Source organism: Dromiciops gliroides, chromosome 2 (genome assembly GCF_019393635.1).
Source record: "Dromiciops gliroides isolate mDroGli1 chromosome 2, mDroGli1.pri, whole genome shotgun sequence".
Classification (NCBI taxonomy): Eukaryota; Metazoa; Chordata; class Mammalia; order Microbiotheria; family Microbiotheriidae; genus Dromiciops; species Dromiciops gliroides.
Window position 1 is genome coordinate 675,777,723 of NC_057862.1, and position 10,455 is coordinate 675,788,177.

Here is a 10,455-nt window from a genome sequence, read left to right on the forward strand (position 1 = left end):
CAAAGTGTAATGAGCCCAAGAGGGGCTCAGGAGGAGATCAGGTTCCTCCAAAATTGAGCCCAGAGCCCAGGTTGCTTGGTGGGAGAAGGTGGGACATGAGTTATTTCTTTGTTGTTTGTGTTATTTTCTATTTTTGCTATATATTTGCTATAGTTTCACAGAGTGTGTCTGGCTTCTTTTGGAGCTGAATGGGATCTGCGCACCCTGCCCTGAGGTCTGGGTCTTTTACCACTGGCCCAGGGGAGGAACAGTTTTTGTTCATTCCTGGGCTTCAATAATCACAATGCACATGACCCCAGAAACTAGACCTCCCAAACCAAACCACCACCTTCTCCCAGATCCAGGAATGTTTACAAGGACAATAAAGAAACATTACCTAACTTTAAGGACCTTAAACACCATTGTGCAGTGATACATCATATGGACCCCAATAACTAGTTACAATGTTGTCAAGAAGAAGATATCTGTAACAACTGAAGAGATCAGGGAAGGCTTCACAGAGGAGGTGGTGCCAGTATGGAGCCTGAGGGCAAGTAAAGGTTCTCAGAGGTGGAGATGAGGAGGGCAAGCATTATAGGCATGGATATGCAACAACTTCTCTGAAAATTAGATGACGTGATATCAGGTGTCAGCACAGTGGACTCCTTTACTGGAGATGAATAGTTGGAGAAGAAATGGGTCCTTTTAGTTGAGATTGTGAAGTTGTCCCTGTGAGAAAGAGCCTTAGGTCAAGTTTTCCCCATACTTCTCTTCCCATGCTAATAAGATAGGTAGGGAAAGGGAAGGTGATCAGCATTAAGGAATTACACACACAGGAACATACACATTTGCTCTCTACTCACCTTCCAATGGATTCTGCATTGGCCTTTGCACTTTTAACCATTCTACCACATGCCACTAGATTGAGACCTCCACTCACTTGTAACCCCTTCTCAGGTCAAAAACATATAGAAAAATTCACAGCATTCCCTGTGCTTCTCAGGGACTTTGAATGGACCGAGATTCACAGAATTTGAGAATGTAAATTCTCAGCAACCATCTAGTTCAGTCCATGCCTGAACTAGGGTCTCCATTCAAATAGATGGCACCTTCCACACATTGGACCCTCTGGGCCCAAATAAAAGTAGTCAAATCCCTTATCCACATGAAGCCTCTCAAGATTCTTCAAATTAGTTGCCAACTTCCTGCTCTCATTATTTCCACTGCCCAATCTTCTCTTCTTCAACACAAACATTTCCAGTACCTTCAATGTAACTAGAACAATAGGCTTTTCACTATCTTTGTTATTCAACTCTTTCTACTTTAACAATATCCAGAAGAACCTGATCTTCTACAATTCTCCTAAGGACAGTACACAGTAGGACTCTGAGCTGGTGCTTCATGGAAATAATTTTTCTCATGCTGTTGCCTAAGGCATCATTCACTTCCGGGCTGCTATATCACACTCCTATTGGGATTCCAAGTTCCCCAAAATTCTCCAATTTTTTTTCCAGTGAGCTACCTCCTGCAACTCCTAGTCTTTACCCCTCTTCATTGTACCTACTTTCCCTGGAATTTATCCACATAAATTGATATGGTCAGGTTTTTTCTCTTTCCTTTCTATTCAATTTAAAGCACAATGGGATAGCTAGATTGGTGAATTTTTATGAGCCTTTGTTAGGTAAATGCTATCCCTGGTCAGGAGCCAGTCATTTCTATATTTGAAACCATGGTCCATAAATCAAAATTCCAATCTTGATGCTATCTTCTGAACTAGGTCCTTTTGATCTATATGTGACTGGGTAATCCTTTTGGGACTATGTCATGCTGAACCCTGTCCTGAGGAAAAGCTATCTGTAGGAAATACAGGCTCATTTCTGGCCACCATATCTCCGAGAAGAGGACATATGATCACTTGCTGGGGATTCTTGAGTAGCAGAATTCTGCTTTTCTGTGGTTTCTACTAAAATACTATCAAGGTCTCTTCCATCCTTGAGAATCTATATTTCTTTTTACAATGTACAATATTATTCAAATCAGTCCAAACATAGAAACTTGTTCTGTCCCTTTCACTCCCAACACATACATACCTGTCTTATTCTTCTTATTCCATGTGATAAAGACTTTAGCACAGCTCAGCCCTAGGATGAAGACTGCTAGGATGCTCACAGCTATGGCCCAAAGCCACTTCCTAGGAGGCTTTCCAGGAACTGCAGGAGAAGATCCAACAAATGAATAGGGGTTAGGTAATGCATTTATGCAGTGGGAATGGGGTTTGTGTCCAGTAGGATGTATGCTCTTAGGCCATTTACCAGCAGGGATGGATATGAGCAGGTGATTGAGGGATTCCGCAGCTCCACTCCCTAGGATTTGGCCCAACCAGCTTGGCTGAAACACTCACCAGGGTAGATAGCTGGTTTCTGCAGCTCACTATGCTCCACCACACAAGTGTACCCTTCCCCTGAGTCCCCTGGGAGTAGCTCCAGGGTGACATGGAGGTAGAAGGTATCATCAGCATTGGGCAGGGTGCCACTGGAGCTCTCCTTCCCCCATTTGGCTGGTTCAGGGGTCTTCTTCCAGATTAACAAGATAGATCTGGGGTAAAAGCCTGTGGCCAAGCAGGAGAAGGTGATGGTACCATTGGGGGAATCATGACGGGACACATACACCTTAGGTGGCACTAAGGGAAGAAGGGAAGAGAGAAGACATCATAGCTTAGAGAATTCACATAGACCATAAAATGCTCATCATATGAACAAAGTAATAAAGGTAATCCCTCCCATTTCTATAATGTCTGCTCTTTTATTGTTAGAGGGAACTTCATTCAGGTCTCCAGCTACCTAATTCCCGAGACCCAACTTCTCCATAATAATAAAGGAAAGGTGGCTTGTAACTCTTGGTAGGGGATGGAGAGGAAAGGGAACTTACAGTTTTCCTTTATGCTTGAATTGCGAAAGATGTTCTGAACTACACCAACACAATATTTTTTACTGGAGAGTTCTATCTCATTGGTCCAGAAGGAGCTTTCTGTAACAGGTTTCAACTTCTGTGCCCTAGGGTTCAGGAACACCCAGTGTTTTGTATGATCATCAGTCTCCATCATATCCTCGCCATCCCAGCCAAGGCGTGCCTTGCTTTTCAATTGGATGCCATCATCTAATTCACAGCCTACAAAGAGCTGTTTCGTGTGATTCCCTAGAGGAGAGGGAGAAATATGGGATATTTTTAGAGCAAATAGTACAGGAGAAATTAAGTAAGTTGAGGGAGGCATTTTTTGTTGTTGGTTCCAGAAGAGACAGGGTTTTAGTTGGTTAACGTTGGGAATCACCTGCATATCATGTGGAATTATTTTTGTGTCCTGAGGGAGGAGGTTCTCCCAGCCTAGTGAGAATTCTGGTCAAGTTAAGAAGGGGCCCTGGACGTTAAGAGGGAGATGATTAGAAATCAAGTATAATTCAACCTTTTTATGCACTCCTACTTTCTTTTCATTATTGTATTCTTTCTGAATCCATATATGGCCTTTTCTCTTTATATAGATGCTAGAACAACCACATTCCCACTAAGTAGGAAGTGGGAAGAGATAATGACACATGACAGTACAAGTTGGAAGCCAATCACAGGAGGTAGAAGAAGCAGAAGAACAGTAGCAGTGATTCAGGGATCAAGCAGGACTAATCTCTGCATTCAGGGAACAAAGAATATTTGGTAAGAAGTTCAATAGCTTAAGTTCACATTCAATAATCTAGAAAACTTGGGCAGAGGTAAAATATGAAAATCTTGTAGGTGAAGGGGAAGGTTTTTTGAATAATTTTCTTTTTTTTTCTTTTTTTTTTTTTTTGGCGAGGCAATTGGGGTTAAGTGACTTGCCTAGGGTTACAAAGCTAGTAATTGTTAAGTGTCTGAGGCTGGGTTTGAACTCAGGTCTTCCTGATTCCAAGGCCAGTGTTCTATCCGCTGCACCACCTAGCTGCCCCATTGAATAATTTTCAATGAAGGATTTGGTGTCCTGAGAAACTGGTGTGGTTTGGTGAGTCCTGAGGCTAGACAGGGCAGGTCAGTGGCTCAGTGCATAGAGTTCCAGGCCTGAAGTCAGGAAGATCTGAGTTCAAATCCAGCCTGAGACACTTACTAGTTGTGTGGCACTGGGTAAGTCACTTACCCCTGTTTGCCTCCATTCCCTCATCCATAAAATGAGTTGGCAAATGAAGTGGCAAACTACTCTAGTATCTTTGCCAAGAAAACCACCAAAAGGGTCACCAGGAGTCAGGCACATTTGACAATGACTACATAAAGGCCCAGGAATGTATCCTTCAAAGTAGTTTTGCTCCAGATAGAGCATCAGCAGCCTGAGCCTTTGGACAGTTATCCCAAATAGGTCAAGTTCCTGAGGATTGATTCATCAGGTTTGGGTGATGGGATGAGGAGAAATATGAGCATGGGGACAAGTGAGGCCAACTTACTCTTATTGTTGGGGTCATTTCCTGTTAAGAAATATGTCACGATGTAGCCACCTCCCTCGTGTCTTCTCATGAAGCGATTCATATCTTCAATGAAGTTGGTTCCCAGGGCGTCAGAGATCCAGACTTCCTTCACTATAATCTGTTTATTCAGTTTGTCATAGGAAAGCCACTGAACGTCATCAATGAAGCCAGCAACAGTGAAGTCCGAGACAGAGAGGTTCATAAACACTTTAGTGAACTGAAGTTCATTCCTATGGTGGACTAAATGGCAGAGAAGGTAAAAAGAGGTCATATATGGGGGGTGGAGTCAGAAGCCTAGAGTCTCCTCACACCCATGCACCAGCCACTAAGGCTTTCTATTATTATCAGTTTAAAATGGGGCAGAAATGTCCTGAGGGACATGCTAGAAGGAGATCATGCACCCAACTGAATGTGCAGAGAGAGCCTATCATAGGACTGGACACAGAGCAGGGCTCAATAAGAGCTTCTTGTGGGTTGCTTTATTTAGAATGATCCTTTACACTTGAAGCAAGCTTTTTGCTAAGTCACTTCAACTTATCACATCTTAAGTCTCAGGATCTATATAGGATAAGTGAGGAGTAGAGAGAACTATGAGAAGAAACATTAGAGTTGTTAGCACAGAGGGGAAGGTATCATGCCTAAACTGTAAGAAAAAGAAGGCAGGAGGTATATGTATTGTGACATGAATGGCCAGCAGTATTTCCATCAATGCTGGAGCACACACAACAGCAAGTTTATAAAGCAGAAAGGTAATGTCATTGTTGCTGTTGTGGTAGAAACTGGCCTGTTACAGGGGTTCAGGGAGTGAAACAGCGTGAGCAAACAGTAGGAAGACAAGAGACTTCTATTTCACCCACTCATTTGTTTCAATGATTTCATTTTCTTTTACCTGTGAAAAGTTTCTTTGGAAGCATTCTAACCCTACCTGGATTGGACTAAGAGGAAAAGAGACCTGCCTTAGTTAGGACATAGAAGATAAACAGACTTGGCTGCTCCTAGTGACCTGATTGGATGGTATTGGGAAGGGTTTGCATATGAGCCCCAGTACGAATAGATGGTGTTGACACTGATCTACAGATAGAGGAGAGTTAGAGAATTTGAACAAGGCTCCCTGATATTTTTCCTTCACGGGGTTGTTTGCAAATCTATGCCCTTGGATTACCACTGGTTTTCATTGTGCCCAAACTCCTTGCTAACAACTGCATGCTTGATGCTGGGCTGGGCTCTGTAGCCAGCAAGGAGGGGACTAGGCACAAAGGGCCAACCCAGGAAAACACACCCAAGCCAAAGCTGCTTTTGTTTCCTAAGAAGTTTTCAAAGACTCTGATAGTTGGCAAAGAACTCTGAAGCTCCTTCCTCCAATTTATATCTGAGCATAAATCTCTCAAATCCTGGAGAAGTAGTTATCCAGCCTGGATTATCTGGGACAGATGGGAATGGGCTCCACTGATCGCTTCCTTTTTTAAAATTTATATTTATTTATCTATCTATCATCTATCTATTTATGCATGCTGGGCAAGGAGGGTTAAGTGACTTGCCCAGGGTCACACAGCTAGGGTCAAGTGTCTGAGGCTGGATTTGAACTCAGGTCCTCCTGAATCCAGAGCCAGTGCTTTACACACTGCACCACCTGGCTGCCCCTCAACTGCTCACTTCCTATTGATAAATACCCCCTTCTTTCTCATCAGCAGGGACCAATCTTGGCCAAGGAAAATCCCAAGCTAGCCCCAACTAGGGCTGTGATACCTGGAAGTCCCTCTGTTTAGATTATAGATATCAGGGTTGCCAAAGCAACTGCTGCCTTAACTGCTCCATGACTTATTTGAGGCCAGAAAGAAGCACCAACACCTTAAGTTTGAACTGATTAGACAGTCATGATACCTTATGGGGAAAATAGCGATAAGCTAAATATAATACTAGGCTATGGTGAATGAAGCTATCAGTGAGGAACTCCCCCTAGCAATGCAGATCAGCACGTGCCAAGCAAATTAGAGCCCAAGACAGTTCCTGGGGACACTGAGAGCTTAAATAACTGACCTAGGGTCACAATCTAGTATGAATCAGAGGCTGGATTTGAACCCTGGTCTTCTTGACTCAGGAACCAGCTCCTTATGTAATCTAACTTGCTGCCTCTCATAAAGAAAACATGTAAATATCAATTTATTTATTTGAATAGAGACAGCAACCCATGACAGCAGCCATGAGGATTTGGAACCCTCAGTATGAGGATTGTCCTTGCTTTCCTCCATCCCCTTTTTCACTGTTTCCTCAGTGCCTATCAATTCTTTGCTTGTCTGAAAGCCTGGGCAGCTCTCATCCTTCCCTCCTCCTCCCTTCTTCATGGATTAATTCTGTCTCCAGAATTCCTCCAGTTCAAGGACCTTACAGCCAGATCTGGAACTCCCCTTCCTTTATTCCTTACAGTGTCCTGACTGCTGTAGTCCATCTGTCTATGAAGCCTAGTAATTCTTGTTTGATGAATGGACATAAGCCAGGGAGTCCCCTCAAGAGGCACAACCATTGCCTCAAATCAAACTGCCCTTCTTCCTGAAACCTACCTCTAATTGATTTTGATTGGTCAGCATCACTTCAGCTTCATCCCTAGGACTCAAGGCAATCGCATTGTCCAGATGCTCACAGTTGTCTCCTTATTCATTGTGCTCCTGTCAGTTTGTTCAGTCTGTATCCAGCCTCCCCATCAAGCTGAGTTCCTCGAAGGCATGAGATGTGCTTACCTCCATAAGGCTAATAGACTTCTACAAGGTTGAGGATAGGATCTTCCCCACTCATCCTCACTAAACCAGGGGGAGTTTGTGTCTTCCTTATCAGGCTAAGCTAAGGACAGAACTTCCCACAACAGATTCAGCTCCATATTTCTCCCCTTCTTCCTCCAGACTCACCTGCCTGTGTCTCCCTGAAAGCAAACAGCATCAGAATGAGTATCCAGGATGAGACTGAGTCTCCCCTTCTCCACCAATTTACCATCTTGTACAGGTGACTGTTTGATCTCCTCAACATCATCCCAGTTATGGGAGCTACCAGTCTCCAAGCTCCCTCTGCCCTACAGTGCTTAAGCTAAAACAAAGCTTCTTTATATCTAAGGGCTTCCTTCTCCTGATGCTGGATCCTCTAAGACCCTGCCCTCCAATCATTTCTGGTGAAGGTATCTGTCACCAGGCAGAACCTGCTCCTTCCTGACATGAATGGAAGTGAAACAGAGCCTGTGGTGAAGACAGGAAAGTCTTGAATGTTATCATATTCAGGTGATGTTGGGAAGCTCCAGAGTGGGGTACAGTTCCATGGACAAAGCTGGCATTTGTAACTGTTGCTTGAATTAAAGAAATACTAGATCTGATCAGGGAAATTAACCCTCAGGGAGGTAGTTCCTAGTCAAGTGGAAGAGATAGTCTTTTCCTTAAGGAGTATCTGATCTAATCAGAAGATATAGTCCCTACCTTCAGTTGTTGCTTGATATAGAGGGGAGACAAAAAAAAACAAAACCCTGCCTCTCTGGAGCCCCTAATCTGATTAGACAATTACTCCTTCAAGGAGTCCCCACACTGAAAGTATGAATACTTCTGTTTTTGCATTTTTTTTTGCAGGGCTATGGGAGTTAAGTGACTTGCCCAGGGTCAAACAGTTAGTAAGTGTCAAGTGTCTAAGGCCAGATTTGAACTCAGGTATTCCTGAATCCAGGGCCAGTGCTTTATCCACTGCACCACCTAGCTGCCCCTATGAATACTTCTGCATAATATTGTTGTGACTAAGTCATGTTTACGATCCAAGCTTTTGGAACAAAAAAAAATTTGACAAAAACTGCTAGGACAACTGGAAAACAGTATGGCAAAAACTTGGTATAGACCAACATCTCATGTCCTATCCAAAAATAAGGTAAAAATGGTTACATGATTTACACATAAAGGGTGATACCATAAGCAAATTTAGAGAGCATGAAATAGTTTTGTCAGATTTATGGATAAGGGAAGAATTTTGGACTAAAGAATATATAGAAAGCATTAAAAAATGTAAAATAGATAATTGCAATTACATAAAATTAAAAAGCTTTTGCATAAACAAAACCAATGCAAGCAAAATTATAAGGAAAGCAGAAAACTGGGAAAGAAATTTTTCAACAAGTATCTCTGATAAAGGCCTCATTTCTCAAATATATAAAGAACTGAGTAAAATTTATAAAAATACAAGTCATTCTCCAATTGATAAATGGTCAAAAGATGTAAACAGGCAGTTTTCAGACAAAGAAATCAATGTTAACTGTAGTCATATGAAAAAATGCTCTAAATCACTATTTTTCAGAGAAATGCAAATTAAAACAACTCTGAAGTCCTACCTCACACATATCAGAATAGCTACTATGACAAAAAGGAAGATATTGGAGGGGATGTAGGAAAACTGGGATACTAATATACTATTAGTGGAATTTTGTGAACTGATCCAATCATTCTGCAGAGCAATTTGGAACTATGCCCAAAAGCTATAAAAAACTATACATACCATTTATATCCCAAAAACATCCAAAAAATGGAAAAGGTCTTATTTGTACAAGAATATTTATGCCAGCTATTTTTGTCTTGGCTAAGAATTGGAAATCAAAGGGATGCCCATCAATTGGGGAATGGCTAAACCAGCTGTGGTATATGATTGTAATGGAATATTATTGTGCTATTAAAAATGACAAGCAGAATGATTTTAGAAAAACGTGGAAAGGCTTACATGAACTGATGAATAATGAAGTTAACAGAACCATGAGAATGCTGTATACAGTAACAACAGTATTGTTTGATGAAGAATTGTGAATGAATTAACTATTCTCAGCAATACAATGATCCAAGACAATCCTAAAGAAACTAATGATAAAGCATATTATCTGTCTCCAGAGAAAAAGTGGATGTTGATTGAACACAGACTGAAGCATGTTATTTTCACTTTCTTTTTTCTCTTTCTTTCTTTCTTTTTTACTTTATTCTACTTTTCTTATAAAAATAACTCATATGGAAATGCTTTACAAAATTGCTCGTGCATATCCTATATCTGATTGCTTATTTCCTCAGGGAGGGGAAAGAGGGATGGAGAGAGGGATAGAATTTGGAACACAAAACTTTAAATAAAAAATGTTTTAAAAAACAACATTGTGACTAAGTCATCTTTGATTGTCCCTTCTCCTTTATTCCATATTATTGCCAATTGCTAAGTCTTGTTGATTTGACCTACCCTTTGATACCATATTGCCTACAGGACTGGGGAGGAAGATAGAATAAGAAGAGCTGGAGAACAGTCTTAAGTTTCTTGATGATTTCTTGCTTCCATGTCCTATAACCCATGAACTAGATATTCCACAGTCACCTCCTCAACGTAGGACTGACCTCACTTCCCTAATTGTGGTCAATAGATGACTCGATCTGGATACTCCAGGGCTGCTTCCATGGTAGAGGAGCTGGTCAGGATTCTGGGTACCAAAAAGTGCCAAAAATTGGAAATGAAAGGGAAAACATCAAATATCAAGAGAGTTTCTTTTGGGATGATGGGTCTGACAGGAGCTGGAAAGAAAGGTTTAACTTGATGATCACTGTATGAGTAGGGTATCAAGGAAATTTACATGTAACTTAGGGGTGTACATAGAGGGTGAAAAAATCCCCAAGATCTTGGCATACCTCCTTTTTTAATCAGCCATCTTTTCTCTCCATGCTCATTCATCAGTGGGTATGAAATAAATACTCTCCCCAAAATTCATATAACTGAGTGGCTGAGGCGATGGAACTTCTGATTGTAGAAAAAAATCTGAATGACACATGTGTTATCCAAATGTCACTGATTGTGATCAATCATGAACCCTATGAACACAGTCAGTAATTTTTAGGCTCCTATTGTATTCACATATTTAAGCTAAAACCATGGGGATATAAGAGGAGAGAACACAGTCAGTCTCCACTTGTCACACTTGAATTCTAGTTGGAGAGTACAAATTTGCAGACAAACT

The 10,455-nt window shown here is 41.5% G+C and overlaps 1 protein-coding gene across 1 annotated transcript; it reads right to left on the reverse strand.

The window, feature by feature from the left end:
• Positions 1 to 646: 646 nt before the first annotated feature.
• On the reverse strand, positions 647 to 7,478 carry LOC122739612 (hereditary hemochromatosis protein homolog). The gene is made up of 6 exons (XM_043981282.1): positions 7,361 to 7,478; positions 4,440 to 4,700; positions 2,908 to 3,174; positions 2,381 to 2,659; positions 2,070 to 2,189; positions 647 to 708 (listed from the first exon to the last, which is right to left on the reverse strand). Exons 1-6 carry the CDS (start codon positions 7,476 to 7,478, stop codon positions 647 to 649), a joined length of 1,107 nt encoding a protein of 368 aa, XP_043837217.1.
• Between the last annotated feature and the right edge of the window lie 2,977 nt (positions 7,479 to 10,455).